This window comes from Pristiophorus japonicus, chromosome 1, assembly GCF_044704955.1.
Source record: "Pristiophorus japonicus isolate sPriJap1 chromosome 1, sPriJap1.hap1, whole genome shotgun sequence".
Lineage (NCBI taxonomy): Eukaryota > Metazoa > Chordata > Chondrichthyes > Pristiophoridae > Pristiophorus > Pristiophorus japonicus.
In genome coordinates this window covers 117,225,688-117,250,735 of record NC_091977.1, presented here as the reverse complement: position 1 = coordinate 117,250,735, position 25,048 = coordinate 117,225,688, and the positions used below count along the sequence as shown (strand labels likewise).

Below are 25,048 nucleotides of genomic sequence, written 5' to 3'. Positions count from 1 at the left end.
CATTCTTGTAGTGGCTCAAAATTTTAAAATTCTAAACAAAATAACGTAACCGTACAAAAGGATTCATCCCTTCCATTATCCTAAGAGACCAGTGTCATATAGGCCCTACTGGAAATGGTGCCATTTTCTTTATGGAGTCGTTTATTTGTAACACCTAAAACTCTGATTGGGTCCCCTTGATCACAAGACCCGATTGCTGATTGGTCCCCTTGGAGGATAAGACACACCCAGCAGTTTCTCTGGAATGTGTAATTAGAACCACCCTGCCTACGTAATCCGTGACTTTGCAAAGTGCAATTCGAGCCATTCTGATTGCCGACTCCAGACAGAAGAGAGCTCACTCTCATGGGTTAAGACCTTCTCCCACCCCTCAAGCAAGTTCCTGCCACCACCACCCAAGTGACTGACCTCCCCCTCAGCCCAAGTTTCTGACCTCCCCCGCCCAAGTGCCTGATATTCTCCCTCCCACACGGCCCAAGTCCCTGACCTTCTCCCCCTGCCAGAGTTCCTGACTTTCTCCCCCTGCCCAAGTTCCTCCCCCACGGATTTATGACCATTTCCCCACCCCCCCCCCCGCAACAAGTTCCTGACCTTACACCCCCACCCCCACCATAGATGGGGCATTGTGTGTGGGTCACGGTTTGTTAACAGGCTTATTGGGCATGAAGTGAATAGTAACAGTATCGTGACTTCTGGATTTTGTCCACTCCAATTATGTCACTTGTCACACACGCACCAAGCATTGAGAAATTCGCCTGGTGTAGGGGTAGGAGAGGGAGAACGAGGTGCAGGTGTAAAGAGGTTCAGGTTGGAAGAACGTTATCCATTTGGATCGTGTTCTCGCTCTCAATCCCCCCTTTAGACCAGGATCACATTCTTCCTCCCTCCCCATGCTGTTTACGCCCGCCCGCCCCCCCTCCGCCACTACATTCCTGACCTCTTCTCCCCGAGTTTCCTATCTCTCTCCCAGGTCTCTCTCAGCTCCTCTCTTCCAGAGTGTCTCTCCTCCCCACCCCCCTGTCTCTCTCTCTCTCTCTCTGTGTCCCCCACTCGCTCCCTTCCCCCCCCCCCCCCACCTAATCCCCACCCCGCCGCCACTCCCCGTCCAGTCTCTCTCTTGGCCCAATCTCTATCTCTAACCTCCGATTTCCTCTTTCAAAAGGCCGTAAAAATATTTGTGTAGATGATCACAGCAATATTCTAAGCAAATGTCCTGGAGATAAGCCAGTAGCAGCTCCAGGCTCGAGTGGCAATGAGCTCCACACGTATCGTGGTTCAGCCGCACTTCCGGCTTCCTCATATATCGTACTGCGCATGCGTGACTGGATCGAGCAGGCATGTGCAAAAGGGGGCAAAGTCCAGGACACAAAAATGTTCATGCAGATAATCACTCCATTTCTTTATAATAGGAAAGAACACATTTGTTTTTGCTCTATTGCTGCTTCATTTTACAGACTGATAATGTTAACATTACCCATTTGGGCCATGTTCTGCTCAGCATTTTTCTTTGCTTTGGACACTATCTGCTTGTGACCTCATTTACATTGTTTTGCACAACACAACTGATTTGCACATGCACAGTAAATAACTGAAAAGTTCAAAGATTTGAATGTCAACTGCGTCAAACAACTGCAAATGATTACAAATGATGGCAAGCAGAGACTAGTTTCAAGTTGAATGTACAATACCAGAAAATGTAACTTTTTATTTGCTTTTATATCTGTTTTTATACTGTGCACATTTTCTATTGAAAACCGTGAAACTGGGAAGGGCCTAATTTTTATAGCAATAATTAATTGACTACTAATATTAAAATGAACATGTGGAGAAATACAAATTCAAAGTATCCATTTTATTGAATATACAATCCATGACAAAGGGGCCAGTCTGTTTTGTGCTACTACATTGGTACTTTTCAAATTTCTCCCAGGAGTGTCTAATGGACAATTATTAATGTCAAGTTCTGGATAAAAAAACTTAAGGACTTTCATGATGGATAATAACATGATTTTTTTTTTTTAGTGAAGAGTAAAATCAGTGGAATTAAAATTTATTCCCAGTACAGTATCATGAACAGTAGTTTAGAAGAAACATAGAACCAGGAGACATCAAATGAAACCAATACAAAATTATGGCCAAAAAATACTATATTTGTAACCAGCAAGATCATTTGGGGCATTAATATACAACATTCATTTTTTCCAAAAACTATTTCCCTTCCCCAAACAATGACAATACATGCATTTAAGTGACAATTTAAAAACAGCATATATGATTTTTTAAATATTGCATGTTAAGATTATCTAACAGGAATTAAATATACAAGTCCTACCAGAGTTTTCACCACATTGGCATTTAAAATAATCTGGCAATACAAGAAAGTGACCATGGCACACTATCCTGTTTGATTTTGATCTCATCAACTCTACATTATGCACGTAGAATTGAGCCGGCAGCCATGGTGCCATTCACGATTTTCAATTAAAATAGCTAAATTCTTAAGAGCTTTCATTATCTCCTCTGGAAGTGCCAACATGCTGAAATCCCAGAAAGACCAATTGACAGCAGTGAAAATAAACAAAATGAAGGCAGGTCTTTGGTTGGCCAAATTAGCATACTGTATCTGTACAATTTGTTCAATTAGAAAAGTTTAGATGTTACAACAGTAGACTAAGCAGCTGGCCATCCTCATAACTTTGCCAAACTTCATTTATTTGTTCGCGGTTGGTGACATGAACTGGTAAAAGGGAAGTAGCTGCTTGATTTGGCTCTACTTCACATTGACAGTATAAATAACGTCTTTATCCTTTCATAGGAATTAATTACACTGTATTGATAATGGCACTACATTACCAGCAGTGTAAAAGCTGACATCTAACTTTCAAATTGGAACACCCAACACAGCACATATATCTCAGCAAAGTCAAGAGGTCATCTATTGTTTCAGGCTTCGGCTTGAGGCACAGAGTTCTTGACTCTACCTCCATAAGGCATGAAACACAAATTACAGATGTATTTACTGGTAATTCATACATTCTGTATAATATAAACTGTGACCAATCCCATCAGAAGCACTACAGGAACAAGAAATTGGCATATGGCATTCCCCAGAATACAACTTGGTTTTTAAAGCTCTTTCTAATTTCAGAACGACTGCTCCATAGCATGTTGCTTTTTTTCACACAAAGATGTGAAGAAACGTTGAAGCCTATTTGTCTACTTCATGAGCCAAGTCATTTGATTAAATTTTGCATAAAAAGTTATTTCTGGGAGAGAAAGGAGGGACTTAGATTTTATCAAAAGGAATTCTTTGATCAGAAACCCATGTGGCAATGCATATTAATCAGACTACCACACTGTATGATAATTATCTTTACTTCCAAAATGGCAATTTTTTAAGATCCCTAGCTGAGAAATAAACTGGCAAAAATGTACATTCTCTTCTCTTAAAAAAGTAAATAACACTATTCAAAATGTGAATTAGCTATAAGACTTACAATACAATTACATAGATACATAGATACATATTATCAATACAGCACATTCAATCTGCCAAAATTATCACAAAGCCAATATGGATGTGTGCGCACGTGTGTACATATATATAATATATATATACGTATTCACACAAAATGATTACAGCATTCATAATTACACTATACCTACAGCCAGGTTTTACAAATTATAGGAGTTTTGTCCATGGGAGCACAAATGCATGTTAGGTGAAGGGGCAGGAGTTAAGGGAGACAATCACTGACCATTAACTTTGGTACTCCATAGAAACAAAAGCTACTCTTTTAAAGCAGAAAACCATGCACAAAGACATCCCACCTTTGACAATGAACAGTGCAGAGACTTTTAAATTAGCTAACTGACCATTGACCTATCTGTAGTTTCTGTGCTATTAGCTCAAAGAGCAACAAAGCTGCAAACTAGCGAGTTAAAGGAACACGGTGGCATCCATTCAAATTTCTGCTCTTTAAACTGTCATCATTTTTAAAAAAGAAAACCCAGGACCAAATTTTGAAAAGCACTTCTACGGTAGGACAAAAGTAATTATACAGGTTAATTTTCCAAGAGGTTATGGCAAATGAAAACCATTTTGGTTTAAAATTAAGGATCTGACAAGATTTTATCAAAACATGATTACAGTACCTTTAACATATGTGTAAAAAAGTTAAGATACAAAATTGGTCAGGAAACTGATCAGCTTATGTTAAAGAATAGTACAAAGCTAATGGTAAATATTACACAATGTGAAAGAGCACCAGTTTTTTTCTCACTTATTTTGGCATATGTCCAACAAAATGTGTTTTTAGAAGAACCAAGGAGCCAATGCTGCAATGTTATTTACTTACCATTCATCTTCTGTTCAAATGCAGTTACTGTGATACGAGCCACATTATTTTAGGCATTTTGAGTAAAGTAATTTTTATCTATTACAAATTCAAAAATAGCAAAACAAATGCCACGAGTGGCAATATTAAAACTCTCCTCACTAAAAGCCAATTCAAAAAAAAAATTACACTGGAGCAAAGTAAGTATTTCAATGATGTCTCCAGCTACAGTTCTAAGGACGAAGACCTATGCAGAGATTGCAAAAATCAGCAAATGTAGTGCACATGACATTTTGTTTGGCATCTTTCAGTAAAACAAGTATAGCAATAGAGTGGCACATAATAAATAAAAATCAAACCCCATATACTGTTTTACAAGTACACAACATTCTCAATATTGTACTCTTACCTACATCTATCCATGTTTTTGGGAATCCAAGTGTGGCAACATTTACAGGTGAGTCATAATGTCAATCAGCTATTGCTGAATTAGCTCCCATCTTTATAGCTTAAGATGAAGACAGCTGGTTTAGTATGAAACTTGATGTTTAAATTATACATATCAATAATTTAAAAATCACAGTACCAATACTTCTCATCCATCAGAAAAAATAGTACAATAGTTATACTATTGACAGCTTGGTTTCTGCCAAACAAAACATTACCATAATAACTGTGTACCACAGAGCGTAAGAGGAACAGATCACAAAAAGGACATTGTACCTCAAATATTCATTTAGGGAGGGAGAAGAAAAGGAAGGGGTGTGCTTGGAGAAGCAAAAAACCCTACCCTCCAAGTACAGAAATGGAAATTTACAGCGAAAATTGAAAATTTTACATGAAGTCACAAAGTTTTGCCTAAAAAGTGGACTGGTGCTGCAAAGGTGTGTCAGCATCTTTTGCCCCATTTTTGTTAAATAAAATCATAATATTTACTAAAACTCTGTGGAAGCAGAGAGTCCAGGATGGCAATAAATTAGCATTATGCAAATCATTTTCACAGATAATACAGTTGCTCTTATTTTTTCTCGGTCAGTTAATATACTAGACCAGGTTATATTCCTTCAGGTTTAATTGTAGGATAGTGTCCTTGACAGCAGCAAAGACGAACCGTATATTCTCTGTATCTGTGGCACATGTGAAGTGAGAGTAGATAATTTTGTCACTATCGGGATTCAGGTCCACAAACATCTTCAAAATAAACTCCCTTGCTGCTTGCGCATCTCGCTGTGGTCCTGTTAATGAGATAATGAGAGGACACATGGTTAGTTAATTAAATGTTTCTCAGATAGTCTTAATGTCTTTTACATATAGCTGTTACGATGGCTGTGGAACAGCTCGAACTTTAGCTAATTAAAAGCTGTGCATACTGTTCATGTTTCCAAATTGACAATCAGAGCTTTTAAATGATTTGAATGCACCTCATCAGTGTTTCTACACATGAATAAGTAAACAATTGAAACAATCTGCAAAGCCAACCACAAAATGGTTTCTACTTGCTCTGCAATTCATGTTTCCAGTGACAATGGATGCTGACTGGAGCACATTATCTGGGGTGACACTCCAGTACAATACTGAGGGAGTGCTGCAGTCAGAGATGCCATCCTTTCAATGAAAGATGAAACCAATGTCCTGCCACTATATAAAGAAGAACAGGGTGTTCAAGTGTATTGGACAATATTTCCCCCGCCACCCTCTCCCCCACCAACTCCAGCAAAGACAATAGATTAACAGTTCATTCATAAGGAAAATGGAATCCTTAGGTTTGTGTCCAGGGGCATGGAGCAAAAAAGCAAGGAGATAATGAGAATTTGTACAGGAGTTTAGTTGATCCACAATTGGACATATTGGGCATGTCATTATAGAAAGGATATAAAAGCAATGGAAACAGTGTAATGTAGAAGCATCAGGATGTTACCAGAGATGGGGAGTTATAATTGTGAAGGGAGACTTGAGAAGTTGGGGCTTTTTGCACTAGAGCCGAGAAGGTGACTTGATAGATGTCTTCAAGATTATGAAGGGTTACAAGGTAAGTAGTGATAGATTGTTTCCACTCATTGGTGAGCTTGTAACTAGGGGGTGGGAGGATATTTAGGATAATCACAAAAATAATTAAAAGGGGAGGTTAGATAAAAAAAATTCGCTCGAAGCAGAGTTCATGGAATATTTTTCAAGAAAAGACTTGCATTTATATAGTGTCTTTCACGTCTCAAAGCGCTTTACAGCCAATTAAGTACTTTTGGAGTGTCGTCACTGTTGTAATGTAGGAAACGTCGTAGCTAATTTGTTCACACCAAGCTCCCACAAACAGCAATGTGATAATGATCAGTTTTTCTTATGTTGATTGAGGGATAAATATTGGCCAGGACACTGGGGGTAACTCCCATGCTCTTCTTCAAAATAATGTCGTGGGATCTTTTACATCCACCTGCAGTGTCCAAGGGGCCTCAGTTGTATGTCTCATCCAAAAGATGGCACCTCCGACAATGCAGCAATCCCCGAGTACTGCACTGGAGTGTCAGCCTAAATTTTTGTGCTCAAGTCCCTGGAGTGGCTTTTATACCACTTCTGCAACTGTCAACTAGCCAAAGCAAGAGAGATTCTCTGGGAACCCGACACACTTACCTGGTGTGAAACCCGAGGGATGGCAAACCCGTCAAAAAGTTGGTAAAATTTTAAGTGCCTGCTTTTAAGCCTTTTAACGCTTCTCAGTGTTTGCAGCTCCTCAATGCTGCAGGACACGGACAGAAGAACTGTCAAAACCATAGCAGGCATGTTCCCTTTAAGGAAACCAACTGGCTGATGACGTGTTATCAATTGACGCCATCAGACCGGTTTCCTCTGAATTGATCAGGAAGCCCGCAGTGCGGGCTTAACAAGGCCAATCATGGGAAGATTCCAGAGAGTGGGTTCGAGGCGAGAGCGGGCTTTCAACAGCCACCTATCCCAGCCGCATCGATTCTGCCCCGTGGGGAGAAATCCCGGCCACTAGGTTTAATGAAATGATCAAAGTCTCATCAGGTTATTGAGGTAATTAACTATTCTAGAACAGATTTTTCAAGTTCAGTACTGGCAATGCCCAGCATAATCATTTATTAAAAGAATCCCAAATGTTTCCTTACCTTGTAACAGAAATTTTTTTTAAATTACTGAGTGTTTATATCAGTCAACAGACCACAATTTAATTCAAAGAAGCTGCATGAGTTTGCACATTGAATTCAGACATATCACCAGGTCATTAATGTATCAAAATCAAATAGCAAGGCAGAGAACACTGTTAAAATTACAAAGGCACTCTTGCGAAAAGCACACCAGTTCCAGCACAAACCATTGCCTCGTATTGACTGGTACAATACATCAAATGAGATACTGGACAGCTCAACAGATCGAGACTATTTCTCTGGCTGCAGACATGGTGCCAGAGGACTGCAGGACTGCTAATATTTACTGTTATTTTAAAAGGGAGAAAGGGATAGAGTAATTACAGGCCAGTTACAGCCTAACCTCGGTGGAGGGCAAATTGTTGGAAGAAATTCTGAGGGACAGTATAAATCATTTAGAAAGGCATGGCTTAATCAAGGACAATCAGCATGGGTTTGTTAAGGGAAGGTCGTGTCTGACTAACTTGATTTAATTTTTTGGGAGGGTTGATGAGGGTAGCGCATTTAATGTAGTCTACATGGATTTTAGCAAGGCCTTTGCCAAGTTCCACACGGCAGGTTGGTCAGGAAAGTAAAAGCCTCTAGTATCCAAGGGAAAGTAGCAAGTTGGATCCAAAATTGGCTCAGTGTCAGGAACAAAGAGTAATGGTCGACAGGTGTTTTTGTAACTGGAACTCTGTTTCCAGTTGGGTTCCACAGGGCTCAGTACTAAGTCCCTTGCTTTTTGATGTATATATCAATGATTTAGACTTCAATGTCGGGGGCATGATTAAGAAAATTGGTCGTGGTTGATAGTGAGGAAGATAGCTGTAAACGAAGGTGGACGAATTAACTGCTCAGACAGCAGTTAACGGATATGATGGAAGTGGCATCACGGAGACATGGCTCCAGGGTGACCCAAGGCTGGGAACTCAACATCCAGGGGTATTCAACATTTAGGAAGGATAGGCAGAGAGGAAAAGGAGGCGGGGTGGCGTTGCTGGTTAAAGAGGAAATTAATTAATGCAATAGTAAGGAGGGACATTAGCCTGGATGGGTAGAGCTGCGGAATACCAAAGGGCAGAAAACGTTAGTGGGAGTTGTGTACAGACCACCAAACAGTAGTCGAGAGGTTGGGGATAGCATCAAACAAGAAATAAGGGATGTGTGCAATAAAGGTACAGCAGTTATCATGGGTGACTTTAATCTACATATTGATTGGGCTAACCAAACTGGTAGCAATGCAGTGAAGGAGGATTTCCTGGAGTGTATTAGGGATGGTTTTCTAGACCAATATGTTGAGGAACCAACTAGAGAGCTGGCCATCCTAGACTGGGTGATGTGTAATGAGAAGGGACTAATTAACAATCTTGTTGTGCGAGGCCCCTTGGGGAAGAGTGAGCATAATATGGTAGAATTCTTTATTAAGATGGAGAGTGACACAGTTAATTCGGAACTAGGATCCTGAACTTAAGGAAAGGTAACTTCGACGGTATGAGGGGTGAATTGGCTAGAATAGACTGGCAAAGAATACTTAAAGTGTTGACGATGGATAAGCAATGGCAAACATTTAAAGATCACATGGATGAACTTCAGCAATTGTACATCCTTGTCTGGAGTAAAAATAAAACAGGGAAGGTGGCTCAATCGTGGCAAACAAGGGAAATTAAGGATAGTGTTAAAACCAAGGAAGAGGCATATAAATTGGCCAGAAAAAGCAACAAACCTGAGGACTGGGAGAAATTTACAATTCAACAGAGGAGGACTAAGCGTTTCATTAAGAGGGGGGAAATACAGTCCGAGAGGAAGCTTGCAGGGAACATAAAAACTGACTGCAAAATCTGCTATAAATGAGAAGAGAAAAAGATTAGTGAAGACAAACGTAGGTCCCTTGCAGATGGATTCAGGTGAATTTATAATGGGAACAAAGAAATGGCAGACCAATTGAACAAATACTTCGGTTCTGTCTTCACAAAAGAAGACACAAATAACCTTCCGAATGTACTGGGGGACAGTTGGTCTAGTGAGGAGGAGGCACTGAAGGATATCCTTATTCGGCGGGAAATTGTGTTAGGGAAATTGATGGGATTGAAGGCCAATAAATCCCCGGGACCTGATAGTTTGCATCCCAGAGTACTTAAGGAAGTAACCCTAGAAATAGTGGATGCATTGGTGATCATTTTCCAATAGTCTATCGACTCTGGATCAGTTCCTATGGACTGGAGGGTAGCTAATGTAACAGCACTTTTTAAAAAAGGAGGGAGAGAAAACGGGTTAGCCTGAATCAGTTGTGGGGAAAATGTTGGAATCAATCATTAAGGATGAAATAGCAGCGTATTTGGAAAGCAGTGACAGGATTGGTCCAAATCAGCATGGATTTATGAAAGGAAAATCATGCTTGACAAATCTGGAATTTTTTGAGGATGTAACTAGCAGAGTGGACAAGGGAGAACCAGTGGATGTGGTGTATTTGGACTTTCAAAAGGCTTTTGACAAGGTCCCGCACAAGAGATTGGTGTGCAAAATCAAAGCGCATGGTATTGGGGGTAATGTACTGACGTGGATAGAGAACTGGTTGGCAGACAGGAAGCAGAGAGTCGGGATAAAGGGTCCTTTTCAGAATGGCAGGCAGTGACTAGTGGAGTGCCGCAGGGCTCAGTGTTGGGACCCCAGCTTTTTACAATATACATTAACGATTTAGATGAAGGAATTGAATGTAATATCTCCAGGTTTGCAGACGACACTAAACTGGGGGCGGTGTGAGCTGTGAGGAGAACGCTAAGAGGCTGCAGGGTGACTTGGACAGGTTAGGTGAGTGGGCAAATACATGGCAGATTATAGTATAAATGTGGATAAATGTGAGGTTATCCATTTTGGGGGCAAAAACACGAAGGCAGATTATTATCTGAATGGTGGCAGATTAGGAAAAGAGGAGGTGCAACGAGACCTGGGTGTCATGGCTCATCAGTCATTAAAAGTTGGCATGCAGGTATAGCAGGCGGTGAAGAAGGCAAATGGTATGTTGGCCTTCATAGCGAGGGGATTTGAGTATAGGAGCAGGGAGGTCTTCCTGCAGTTGTACAGGGCCTTAGTGAGGCCTCACCTGGAATATTGTGTTCAGTTTTGGTCTCCTAATCTGAGGAAGGACGTTCTTGCTATTGTGGGAGTGCAGCGAAGATTCACCAGACTGATTCCAGGGATGGCTGGACTGTCATATCAGGAGAGACTGGTTCAACTGGGCCTTTATTCACTGGAGTTTAGAAGGATGAGAGGGGATCTCATAGAAACATATAAGATTCTGACGGGACTGGACAGGTTAGATGCGGGAAGATTGTTCTCGATGTTGGGGAAGCCCAGAACCAGGGGACATAGTCTTAGGATAAGGGGTAGGCCATTTAGGACTGAGATGAGGAGAAACTTCTTCACTCAGAGTGTTGTTAACCTGTGGAATTCCCTGCCGCAGAGAGTTGTTGATGCCAGTTCATTGGATATATTCAAGAGGGAGTTAGATATGGACCTTACAGCTAAGGGGATCAAGGGGTATGGAGAGAAAGCAGGAAAGGGGTACTGAGGTGAATGATCAGCCATGATCTTATTGAATGGCGGTGCAGGCTCAAAGGGCCAAATGGCCTGCTCCTGCACCTATTTTCCATGTTTCTAAACTGCAGGAAGATATCAAGGACTGGTCAAGTGGGCAGAAAAGTGGGAAATTGAAAATTTGGAGAAGTGTGAGGTAATGCATTTGGGGAGGGCTAACAAACGAGTACACAATAAATGGTCGGATACTAAGAAGTATAGAGGAATACAGAGGGACCTTGGTGTGCATGTCCTCAGATCGCACAATTTTGCAGCACAGCAAGATAAGGTGGTTAAGAAGGCATACGGGTTTGTTTCCTTGATTAGCCGAGGCATAGAATATAAGAGCAGGGAGTTTATGCTTCAACATAGCCAGATAGGGAATGGAAGACCAGCAGGAAGAGTAGTGCAAGGAAGGTAGTGCAGGGGTCCCCTGTGGTCATCCCCCTGCAAAACAGATATACTGCTTTGAGTGCTGTTGGGGGGGATGACTCATCAGGAGAGGGCAGCAACAGCCAAGTTCATGGCACCGTGGCTGGCTCTGTTGCACAGGAGGGCAGGAAAAAGAGTAGGAGAGCGATAGTGATAGGGGATTCAATTGTAAGGGGAATAGATAGGCGTTTCTGCGGCCGCAACCGAGACTCCAGGATGGTATGTTGCCTCCCTGGTGCAAGGGTCAAGGATGTCTCGGAGCGGGTGCAGGACATTCTAAAAAGGGAGGGAGAACAGCCAGTTGTCGTGGTGCACATTGGTACCAACGACATAGGTAAAAAAAAAAGGGATGAGGTCCTACGAAACGAATTTAAGGAGCTAGGAGCTAAATTAAAAAGTAGGACCTCAAAAGTAGTAATCTCGGGATTGCTACCAGTGCCACGTGCTAGTCAGAGTAGGAATCGCAGGATAGCGCAGATGAATACATGGCTTGAGCAGTGGTGCAGCAGGGAGGGATTCAAATTCCTGGGGCATTGGAACCGATTCTGGGGGAGGTGGGACCAGTACAAACCGGACGGTCTGCATCTGGGCAGGACCGGAACCAATGTCCTAGGGGGGGAGTGTTTGCTATTGCTGTTGGGGAGGAATTAAACTAATATGGCAGGGGGATGGGAACCAATGCAGGGAGACAGAGGGAAACAAAAAGGAGGCAAAAGCAAAAGACATAAAGGAGATGAGGAAAAGTGGAGGGCAGAGAAACCCAAGGCAAAGAACAAAAAGGGCCACTGTACAGCAAAATTCTAAAAGGACAAAGGGTGTTAAAAAAACAAGCCTGAAGGCTTTGTGTCTTAATGCAAGGAGTATCCACAATAACGTGGATGAATTAACTCTGCAAATAGATGTTAACAAATATGATCTGATTGGGATTACGGCGACGTGGCTCCAGGATGATCAGGGCTGGGAACTCAACATCCAGGGGTATTCAACATTCAGGAAGGATAGAATAAAAGGAAAAGGAGGTGGGGTAGCATTGCTGGTTAAAAAGGAGATTAATGCAATAGTTAGGAAAGACATTAGCTTGGATGATGTGGAATCTATATGGGTAGAGCTGCAGAACACCAAAGGGCAAAAAACGTTAGTGGGAGTTGTGTACGGACCTCCAAACAGTAGTAGTGATGTTGGGGAGGGCATCAAACAGGAAATTAGGGGTGCATGCAATAAAGGTGCAGCAGTTATAATGGATGACTTTAATATGCACATAGATTGGGTTAGCCAAACTGGAAGCAATACGGTGGAGGAGGATTTCCTGGAGTGCATAAGGGATGGTTTTCTAGACCAATATGTCGAGGAACCAACTAGGGGGGAGGCCATCTTAGACTGGGTGTTATGTAATGAGAGAGGATTAATTAGCAATCTCGTTGGGGAAGAGTGACCATAATATGGTGGAATTCTGCATTAGGATGGAGAATGAAACAGTTAATTCAGAGACCATGGTCCAGAACTTAAAGAAGGGTAACTTTGAAGGTATGAGGCGTGAATTGGCTAGGATAGATTGGCGAATGATACTCAAAGGGTTGACTGTGGATGGGCTATGGCAGACATTTAGAGACCGCATGGATGAACTACAACAATTGTACATTCCTGTCTGGCGTAAAAATAAAAATGGGAAGGTGGCTCAACCGTGGCTATCAAGGGAAATCAGGGATAGTATTAAAGCCAAGGAAGTGGCATACAAATTGGCCAGAAATAGCAGTGAACCCGGGGACTGGGAGAAATTTAGAACTCAGCAGAGGAGGACAAAGGGTTTGATTAGGGCAGGGAAAATGGAGTACGAGAAGAAGCTTGCAGGGAACATTAAAGCGGATTGCAAAAGTTTCTATAGATATGTAAAGAGAAAAAGGTTAGTAAAGACAAACGTAGGTCCCCTGCAGTCAGAATCAGGGGACGTCATAACGGGGAACAAAGAAATAGCAGACCAATTGAACAAGTACTTTGGTTCGGTATTCACTAAGGAGGACACAAACAACCTTCCGGATATAAAAGAGGTCAGAGGGTCTAGTAAGGAGGAGGAACTGAGGGAAATCTTTATTAGACGGGAAATTGTGTTGGGGAAATTGATGGGATTGAAGGCCGCTAAATCCCCAGGGCCTGATGGACTGCATCCCAGAGTACTTAAGGAGGTGGCCTTGGAAATAGCGGATGCATTGACAGTCATTTTCCAACATTCCATTGACTCTGGATCAGTTCCTATGGAGTGGAGGGTAGCCAATGTAACCCCACTTTTTAAAAAAGGAGGGAGAGAGAAAACAGGGAATTATAGACCGGTCAGCCTGACATCAATAGTGGGTAAAATGATGGAATCAATTATTAAGGATGTCATAGCAGCGCATTTGGAAAGAGGTGACATGATGGGTCCAAGTCAGCATGGATTTGTGAAAGGGAAATCATGCTTGACAAATCTGGAATTTTTTGAGGATGTTTCCAGTAAAGTGGACAAAGGAGAACCAGTTGATGTGGTATATTTGGACTTTCAGAAGGCTTTCGACAAGGTCCCACACAAGAGATTAATGTGCAAAGTTAAAGCACATGGGATTGGGGGTAGTGTGCTGACGTGGATTGAGAACTGGTTGTCAGACAGGAAGCACAGAATAGGAGTAAATGGGTACTTTTCAGAATGGCAGGCAGTGACTAGTGGGGTACCGCAAGGTTCTGTGCTGGGGCCCCAACTGTTTACATTGTACATTAATGATTTAGACGAGGGGATTAAATGTAGTATCTCCAAATTTGAGGATGACACTAAGTTGGGTGGCAGTGTGAGCTGCGAGGAGGATGTTATGAGGCTGCAGAGTGACTTGGATAGGTTAGGTGAGTGGGTAAATGCATGGCAGATGAAGTATAATGTGGATAAATGTGAGGTTATCCACTTTGGTGGTAAAAACAGAGAGACAGACTATTATCTGAATGGTGACAGATTAGGAAAAGGGGAGGTGCAACGAGACCTGGGTGTCATGGTACATCAGTCATTGAAGGTTGGCATGCAGGTACAGCAGGCGGTTCAGAAAGCAAATGGCATGTTGGCCTTCATAGCGAGGGGATTTGAGTACAGGGGCAGGGACGTGTTACTACAGTTGTACAGTACCTTGGTGAGGCCACACCTGGAGTATTGTGTACAGTTTTGGTCTCCTAACTTGAGGAAGGACATTCTTGCTATTCAGGGAGTGCAGCGAAGATTCACCAGACTGATTCCAGGGATGGTGGGACTGACCTATCAAGAAAGACTGGATCAACTGGGCTTGTATTCACTGGAGTTCAGAAGAATGAGAGGCGACCTCATAGAAACGTTTAAAATTCTGATGGGTTTAGACAGGTTAGATGCAGGAAGAATGTTCCCAATGTTGGGGAAGTCCAGAACCAGGGGTCACAGTCTGAGGATAAGGGGTAAGCCATTTAGGACCAAGTTGAGGAGAAACTTGTTCACCCAGAGAGTGGTGAACTTGTGGAATTCTCTACCACAGAAAGTAGTTGAGGCCAATTCACTAAATATATTCAAAAGGGAGTTAGATGAAGTCCTTCCTGCTCGGGGGATCAAGGGGTATGGCGAGAAAGCAGGAATGGGGTACTGAAGTTGCATGTTCAGCCATGAACTCATTGAATGGCGGTGCAGGCTAGAAGGGCTGAATGGCCTACTCCTGCACCTATTTTCTATAAGAACTAGGAGTAGGAGTAGGCCATTTGGCCTCTCGAGCCTGTTGCGCCATTCAATAAGATCATGGCTATCTGATCATGGACTCAGCTCCACTTCCCTGCCTGCTCCCCATAACGCTTTACTCCCTATCGCTCAAAAATCTATCTGTCTCCGCCTTAAATATATTCAATGGTCCAGCCTCCACGACTCTCTGGGGCGGAGAATTGCATAGATTTGCAACCCTCAGGAGAAGAAATTTGTCCTCATTTCAGTTTTAAATGGGTGGCCCCTTATTCTGACTATGTCCCCTAGTTTTAGTTTCCCCTATGAGTGGAAATATCCTCTCTGCATCCACCTTGTCGAGCCCCCTCATTATCTTATATGTTTCAATAAGATCACCTCTCATTCTTCTGAACTCCATTGTGTATAGGCTCAACCTATCTTTATAAGTCAACCCCTTCATCTCCGGAATCAACCTTGTGAACCTTCTCTGAACAGTCTCCAATACGTATATCCTTAAATATGGAGACTAAAACTGTACGCAGTACTCCAGATGTGGCCTTACTAATACCCTGCACAGTTGTAGCAGGACTTCTCTGCTTTTATACTCTATCCCCCTTGCAATAAAGGTCAACATTCCATTTCCTGATCACTTGCTGAACCTGCATGTTTCATGCACAAGAACCCCCAGGTCTCTGTACTGCAGCACTCTGTAAATTTTCTCCACTTAAATTATAATCTGCTTTTCTATTTTTTCTGCCAAAGTGGATAACTTCACATTTTCCCACATTATATTCCATCTGCCACATTTTTGCTCACTCACTTAGCCTTGTGTCCTCCTCACAATTTGCTTTCCCACCCATCGTTGTATCAACAGCAAACTTGGCTACATTACGCTCGGTCCCTTCATTCAAGTCATTAATATAGATTGTAAGTAGTTGAGGACCCAGCACTGATCCCTGCTGCACCCCACTTGTTACTGTTTGCCAACCAGAAAATGACACATTTATCCCCACTCTCTGTTTTCTGTTAGCTAGCCAATCCTCTATCCATGCTAATATATTACCCCCAACCCCATGAGCTTTTATCTTGTGCAGTAACCTTTTATGTGTCACCTTAGTGAATGCCTTCTGGAAATCCAAATACACCACATTCACTGGTTCCCCCTTATCCACCCTGCTCATTACATCCTCAAAGAACTCCAGCAAATTTGTCAAACATGATTTCCCTTTCATAAAACCATGCTGACTCTGCTTGATTGAATTATGCTTTTCCAAATGTCCTGCTACTGCTTCCTTAATAATGGACTCCAGCATTTTCCTAACGACATGTTCGGCTAACTGGTCTATAACTTTTTGCGTGCCTCCTTTTTTTAAATAGGTGCGTTACATTTGCAGTTTTCCAATCCACTGGGACCGCCCCAGAATCCAGGGAATTTTGGTAGATTACAACCAATGCATCCACTATCTCTACAACCACTTCCTTTAAGACCCTAGGATGTAAGCCATCCAGTCCAGGGGACTGATCCGCCTTTCGTCCCATTATTTTACCAAGTCCTACTTCATTAGTGATAGTGATTGTTTTAAGTTCCTCCCTCCCTATATCCCCTTGATTATCCACTATTCGGATGTTTTTAGTGTCTTCTACCATGAAGATCGATACAAAATATTTGTTTGACATTTGTGCTATTTCCCTGTTGTCCATTATTAATTCCCCAGTCTCATCCTCAAGGGGGTCAACATTTACTTTAGCCACTCTTTTCCTTTTTATGTACCTGTAGAAACTCTTATTATCTGTCTTTATATTTCGTGCTAGTTTACTTTCATGATATATCTTCCGTCTCTTCATCATTTTTTTTTAGTCATTCTTTGCTGACTTTTAACAATTTCCCAATCCTCTAGCCTCCCACTAGTCTTGGCCACATTGTATGCCCTTGAACTATAAAACACTAGTTAGGCCACAGCTAGAGTTCTGGTCACCAGACTACAGGAAAGATGTGATTGCACTAGAGAGAGTACAGAGGAGATTTACGAGGGTGTTGCCATGACTGGAAATTTTACTTTTTTTCCTTTGGAACAGAGGAGGCCAAGGGGAGAATTAATGGAGGTATATAAAATTATGAGGGGTCCAGACAGATTGGATAGGAAGGGCCTATTTCCCTTAGCAGGGAGGTTAATAATCAGGAGGCATAGATTTAAAGTAATTGATAGAATGATTCGAGGAGAGCTGAGGAGAACTTTTTTCACCCAGATGGTGGCTGGGATCTGGGACTCACTGTCTAAAAGGGTGGTAGAGGCAGAAACCCTGATCACATTTAAAATGTACTTGGATATGTACTTGAAGTACTGCAAACTGCAAGGCTACAGACCAAGCGCTGGAAAGTGGGATTATGCTGCATCGCTCTTTTACGGCCGGCACAGACACGATGGGCCAAATGGCCTCATTCTGTGCTGTAAATTTCAAAGATTCACCAACAAATTCATCCCCCTCTACAACAACCCTACAAAAACTGGTGAATAGCGTAAAAGAGAAACTATACCGTAGAAACATCGAAATCAGCCTGGTTCTACAATGAAGAGTTAGAATTCAGCCAACATGAAAAGGTTAATAGATACAATCGTAAGTGCGAGTGACTATCAGATCCTAAAATGTGGGGTTTGAAGGTTAGAAGAAACCAGTGGCACATGAGTGTTCATCTGGGTTATTGGGTTTCTTCAAAGAGAAGTGGACTTACCCAATCAGTTCACAGTAAGTAAGCCACACAATGAAACAACAGCAGAAAAGTGATAGTGCTCACCACTGAACCTGAGAAATTTACAGCACAGAAGGCCATTCAAATGTTTGTGCCGGCCGAAAAAGAGCTATCCAACCTAATCCCACTTTCCAGCACTTGGTCCGTAGACCTGTAGGTTATAGCACTTCAAATGCGTACCCAAGAAAGCTGCCCACAAAGATCTACCGATCTCTCTGGTGTTGATTTCATCTTTCCCGACATTAATTTGATTCTGGCTTCGTGTCCAGGGGATCTTCAGCATCTAGCAACAGTGATGTCATCACGCAGGCTCAGCAGCCAATCACATTGAAGAATTCTCAGACAGTAAACCAGGAAGTGAAATACAGATTATCCTTCACTTTTTATAAATTTTACAGTGAAATAAAGTTTGGCACTTACACATGTGAATAGAAGCTAAAATAATATAAAAACATTTTTTTAAAATATGGATTTTTTTTTATCATAATGGAAAAATGTGACAATCAATCATATTGAATGGTGGTGCAGGCTCGAAGGGCCGAATGGCCTGCTCCTGCATCTATTTTCTTTTTTTTCTATATTCACAAATATAAAATTAGTTTTTCAGGGCCAGAGAGGTTGTTCAGCAGTAATTATGACTGAGTACACTGTTAAAAACCCAGTTACACCTCACTGAACAAGGCTTAACTTTTTCGAGGGTTTTTAAACAGCAATATTACAGCATAAAAGGGGAAGATCTCATCGATTCAGTGATTTATCAAAGATCGTCGTCTGCGGGGTCTTCAACCGCACGCTCTGTGGAGGAGCAGGCAATCACTGAGGGAGCAAGCTATCTTAGAACTGGTCCTGTGTAATGAGACAGGAATAATAAATGATCTAGTAAAAGATCCTCTCGGAATGAGTGATCACAGTATGGTTGAATTTGTAATACAGATTGAGGGTGAGGAAGTAGTTTCTCAAACGAGCATACTATGCTTAAACAAAGGGGACTACATTGGGATGAGAGCAGAGTTGGCTAAAGTCAACTGGAAACACAGACTAAATGGTGGCACAATTGAGGAACAGTGGAGGACTTTTAAGGAGCTCTTTCATAGTGCTTAACAAAAATATATTATAGTGAAAAAGGGCGGTAAGAGAAGGGATAACCAGCCACGGATAACCAAGGAAATAAAGGAGAGTATCAAATTAAAAACCAATGCATATCAGGTGGCCAAGGTTCGTGGGAAACTGGAAGATGGGGAAAATTTTAAACGACAGCAAAGAATGACTAAGAAAGCAATAAAGAAAGGAAAGATAGATTACGAAAGTAAACTTGCACAAAACATAAAAACAGATAGTAAAAGCATTTACCGATATATAAAACGGAAAAGAGTGACTAAAGTAAATGTTGGTCCCTTAGAAGATGAGAAGGGGGATTTAATAATGGGAAATGTGGAAATGGCTGAGACCTTAAACAATTACTTCACAGTGGAAGACACAAAAACCATGCCAAAAATTGCTAGTCACGGGAATGTGGGAAGGGAGGACCTTGAGATAATCACTATCACTAGGGGGGTAGTGCTGGACAGGCTAATGGGACTCAAGGTTGACAAGTCCCCTGGTCCTGATGAAATGCATCCTTGGGTATTAAAAGAGATGGCGGAAGTTATAGCAGATGCATTCGTTATAATCTACCAAAATTCTCTGGACTCTGGGGAGGTACCAGCAATCATTACCCTTTGCTTCCGAGCCAATTTTGGATTCAACTTGCCACTTTGCCCTGTATCCCATGGGCTTTAACCTTCATGACCAGTCTATCATGTGGGACCTTATCAAAAGCCTTGCTAAAGTCCATATATACTACCATTGTACGCACTACCCATATCAACCCCCTTGGTTACCTCCTCAAAAAATTCAATCAGGTTAGTCAAACACGATCTTCCCTTCAGAAATCCGTGCTGACTGTCCCCAATTAATCCTTGCCTTTCCAAATGCAGATTTATCCTGTCTTTCAGGATTTTTTCCAATAATTTTCCCACCACTGAGGTTAGGCTGACAGGCCTGTAATTACTTGGCCTATCCCTTTTTTCCTTCTTAAACAAGGGTATTAGCAGTCTTCCAATCCTTCGGCACCATGCCCAGATCCAAAGAGGACTGGAAAATGATGGTCAAGGCCTCTGCTGTTTTCTCTTTTACTTCGCTCAACAGCCTGGGGTGCATTTCATCTGGGCCTGGGGACTTATCTACTTTCAAAGTTGCTAAACCCTTTAATACCTCCTCTCTCACTATATTTATTTCATCCAGAATATCACACTCCTCCTCAATAGCAGTATCTGCATTGCCCCTTTCCTTTGTGAAAACAGATGCAAAGTATTCGTTCAGAACCCTACTAATGTCTTCTGCCTCCACACAAAGATTATCCTCATGGTCTCTAATAGGCCCTACCTTATAGAACATCTTAGGGTTTTCCTTAATTTTACTGGTTAAGAATTTCTCGTGCTCTCTCTTAGCATTCCTAATATCCTTTTTAATTTTGCCTCTTCCTATATTCCTCTAAAGATTGTTTTTTTAAAATATTTAGCCGTTGGTATATGACATAAGTGTCCCTTTTTTTCTTAATCCGCCCCTTTAAGTTCCGAGACATCCAGAGGGCTCTAGAATTATTTTTCCCAGCCTTTTTCTTTAAGGGCACATGTTTGGCCTGAGCCTTCCAGATCTCCTCCTTGAATGCCTCCCACTGGTCAGCCACTGATTTACCCACAAGTCGCTGTTTCCAGTCCAGTATGGCCAAATCACTCCTTAACTTAACAAAATTAGCTCTTCCCCAATTCAAAACTTTTATTCCAGGCCTATTCTTGTCCTTATCCATATCCAACTTGAATCTGACTGAATTATGGTCACTGGCACTGAAATGCTCTCCCATTCATACCTGCCCAGCTTCATTCCCCAAAACTAAATCCAAGACCACCCCCTCTCGTGTTGGGCTTGCTACATACTGACTCAAAAAGTTCTCTTGAATGCATTTCAAGAATTTTGCACTCTCTATGCTCTTCACACTAAATTTGTCCCAATCAATATTAGGATAGTTAAAATGTCCTACTATTACTATCCTATGGTTTTTAGACTTCACAACAATTTGCCTACATATTTGCTCCTCTATCTCCCTCCCATTGTTTGGGGGTCTATAATACACGCCCAGCAGTGTGATCACCCCTTTTTTATTTTTCAATTCGACCCATGTGGCCTCATTTGATGATCCCTCTAACATATCATCCCTCCTCAACACTAATAGTTTCTTTAATCAGTACCTCAGTACCGCAACCACCCCCCCACCACTTTTTACCCCCCTCTCTATCTTGTCTAAAAATCCTGTAGCCAAGAATATTGATCTGCCAAACCTGCCCCTCTTTCAGCCATATTTCTGTAATGGCTATAATGTCATACTCCCAAGTGTCTACCGGATTCCCCCTGACTTCAGTTTTACTGGGGCTCCTTGGGTGCCACACTCGGTCAAATGCTGCCGATGTCAAGGGCAGTCACTCTCACCTCTGGAATTCAGCTCTTTTGTTCACGTTTGGACAAAGGCTGTAATGAGTTCTAGAGCCAAGTGGTCCTGGTGGAACCCACACTGAGCATTTGTGAGCAGGTTATTGGTGAGTAAGTGCCACTTGATAGCAATGTCGACGACACTTTCCAACATTTGACTGAGAATAGACTGATTGGGCAGTAATTGGCTGGATTATATTTGTCCTGTTTTTTGGAGGCAGGGCATACCTGGGCAGTTTTCCACATTGTCGGATAGATGCCAGTGTTTTAGCTGTATTGCAACTGCTTGGCTGGATGTGTGGCTAATTCTGGAGCACATGTCTTCAGCACGCCAGCCGAGATGTTGTCGGTGCCCATAGCTTTCGCTGCATCCAGTGCACTCAGCCGTTTCTTGATATCATGTGGAATTAATCAAATTGGCTGAAGTCTAGCTTCTATGATGGTGGGGACCACAGGAGGAAGCCTAGAAGGATCTTCCACATGGCACTTCTGGCTGAAGATGGTTGCAAACGTTTCAGCCTTGTCTTTTGCACTCACGTGCTGGGCTCCGCCATCATTGAGGATGGGGATATTCATGGAGCTTCCTCCTCTTGTAAGCTGTTTAGTGGTCCACCATCATTTCAGACGACTGGATGTGGCAGGACTGCAGAGCTTTAATCTGATCTGCTGATTGTGGGATCACTTAGGTCTGTCTATAGCCTGCTGCTTCTGCTTTTTAGCATTCATGTAGTCCTGTGTTCCAGCTTCCCCAGGTTAGCACCTCACTTTTAGTTATACCTGGTGCTGCTCCTGGCATGCTCTTCTGCACTCCACATTGAACCAGGGTTGGTCCCGTGGCTTAATGGTAATGGTAGAGTGAGGGATATGCTGGGCCATGAGGTTACAGATTGTCATGGAATACAATACTGCTGCTGCTGCTAATGGCCCACAGCGCTGCATCGATCCCCAGTTTTAAGCTGCTCGATCTGTTCTGAATCTATCCCATTTAGCACAGTACTAGTGCCACACCGCACGATGGAGGGTGTCCTCAGTGTGAAGACGGGACCATCTCTACAATGACTGTGCGGTGGTCACTGCTGCCAATGCTGTCATGGACAGATGCATTTGCGACAGGTAGATTAGTGAGGATGAGGTCAAATACATTTTCCCCCTCATCTTGGTTCTCTCACCATCTGCCTTAAGCTCAGTCTGGCAGCCATGTCCTCCAGGAATCCGCCAGCTCAGTCAGTAGTGGTGCTACTGAGACACTTTTGGTGATGGACATTGAAGTCCTCCACCCAGAGTACATTCTGTGCCCCTTCTACTCTAAGTGCTTCTTCCAAGTGATGTTTTAACGGAGTACTGATTCATCAGCTGAGGAGGGCGGTAGGTGGTAATCAGCAGGAGGTTTCCATGCCCATGCTTGACCTTAAGCAATGTGACTTCATCAGGTTCGGAGTCATTGTTGAGGACTCCCAGGGCCACTCCCTCCTGACTGTATACTACTGTACAGCCACCTCTGGTGGGTCTGTCCTGCCGATGGGACATTGGCTGAAAGGTCTGATTCTGTGAGTATGGCTATGTCAGGCTGTTGCTTGACTAGTCTGTGGAACAGCTCTCCCAATTTTGGCACGTCCCCGGATATTCATGAAGAGGACTTTGCAGTGTCGACTGGGCTGGGTGTGCCATTGTCGTGTCCGTAGCCAGTGCCGAGTGGTCCATCCTGTTTTATTCTTATTATTGTTTTTCGTAGTGGTTTGTTACCACTGCGTGGCCTGGTGGGCCATTTCAGGGGGCAGCTAAGAGTCAACCACATTGCTGTGGGTCTGGAGTCACATATAGGCCCAGACCAGGTAAGGACTGTAGATTTCCTTCCCTAAAAGGACATTAGTGAACCAGATGGGTTTTTACGACAATCCAGTACTTTCATGGTCACCATTACTCATACTAGCTTTTATTCCAGATTTATTTAATCAACCGAATTTAAATTCCCCAACTATGCGAAACAAGAATTGGTGGAGTAATGAGAAAACCAACAGCAATGATTTTATCTATCTGTGGCTTGAACTGTTAATTCTGAAACCTTTACAGTGTACATAGATTTTATAGTTGTTGATGATTTAGTAATTATTTCAAGATCTATTTCCCTTTGAGGGAAATGTTTTGATATCAGTGTAATTTTGTCTCAACAGGAAGTTCCCAGACAGTGAAAATGGCTGAATATTAAACAGCATGTTTTTTTAAGTTATGAAATCTTTCTCATTTGTTGCTGACTGACTTTAACAACAGATGCTATACAGTTCGTGCTGACCTCTCTTACATCAATGATAAAATCTGATAGTAATTGAACTCCCTGCTACTGTATTAACTTCTGTTTTTAGTGATATTGGCTGAAGAAGGAATGTTAGCTAAGTTCTTGTCTCTGATCATCTTTGAATCATGCAACAGAATCTTTAACATCTAGCTCAACCATCAGAACAGACTGCTCGGGCCTCAGTTTTAAACCTCACCCAAAGGACAGCACTTCTGACAATGCAGCACTTCCACAGTACTGCATTGGAGTGCCAAGATTACCTATTTCTTCTCATTAATTAAAAAGAGAAGAACTTAAAGTTTGTGTGCATTTCCATTAGTGCCTTTTTCCAGTTTTTTATATTTGCACAGCCATGTCACCTTTTCAGTGTATTACTGCCACCTGCAGGGTAAGGATAATCTGTTCTGGCAAGGAACATTTCTACAAATTCTTTGCACACATTACATGAAAATTACAAAAAATAGAATATATAGTTCATAGATGATCTTACTGATATCTTAATCCTATTAAATTAATGTCTTAATCTAAACAATGATTAACCTTTCTATTTGCGCCGCTACTGAATATCCATTAACTTACTTATCATAGTTGCACATTTGTCATTAATTAGGACTCAAATATCTTTACACCAGATACATAATGTATTGCGACGAGAGCATGCAGAAAGCAAGCGCAGGCAGTGGAAGGAGCGTGCGGTAAACCAGTCTTCCCACCCACCCTTTCCTTCAACGACTGTCTATCCCACTTGTGACAGAGACTGTAATTCCCGTATTGGACTGTTCAGTCACCTAAGAACTCACTTGAGTGGAAGCAAGTCTTCCTCGATTTCGAGGGACCGCCTATGATGATGATATTGTATTGGTTTAGGGAGAGAAGTCCAGAGTTAGGGCTAGGCAGCAGATGGCACGGCCACCAATGGTTGAGAAATTAATATCAAGGATGCTCAAGAGACCAGAATTAGAGAAGCACAAATTTCTCCGGGGGGCGGGTGCTGGAGGAGATGAGAGAGATGGGGAGGGGCAAGGCCATGGAAGGATTTGAAAACAAGGATGAGAATTTTGAAAATCGGTGTGTTGCTTCATCATGAGCAGAGGGATGATGGGTGAACAGGACTTAGTGCGAGTTGGGACACAGGCTGTCGAGTTTTGGATGACCTCAAGTTTGCGTAGGGTAGAACATGGGAGGCCAGCCAGGAATGCATTGGAATAGTCAAGTCTAGAGGTAACAAAGGCATGGATGTGGGTTTCAGCAGCAAATGAGCTGATATGATAGATAAATGTAATTATGAAGATTATCTTTGTTTCAATC

The 25,048-nt window shown here is 42.3% G+C and overlaps 1 protein-coding gene and 1 long non-coding RNA gene across 2 annotated transcripts in view; one reads left to right on the top strand and one right to left on the bottom strand.

Moving 5' to 3' along the window:
- Positions 1–25,048, top strand: part of LOC139265574 (uncharacterized) — a 72,258-nt gene that overhangs the window by 37,256 nt on the left and 9,954 nt on the right. The gene's annotated exons all lie outside the window — the stretch shown is intronic.
- The window catches only part of LOC139265549 (guanine nucleotide-binding protein G(q) subunit alpha), a 285,119-nt gene continuing 261,798 nt past the window's right edge, over positions 1,728–25,048 (bottom strand). The window contains exon 7 of the mRNA XM_070882620.1: positions 1,728–5,572. Coding sequence (XP_070738721.1) covers positions 5,382–5,572 — 191 coding nt within the window. The 3' untranslated portion in view covers positions 1,728–5,381. The remainder of the gene's footprint in view (positions 5,573–25,048) is intronic.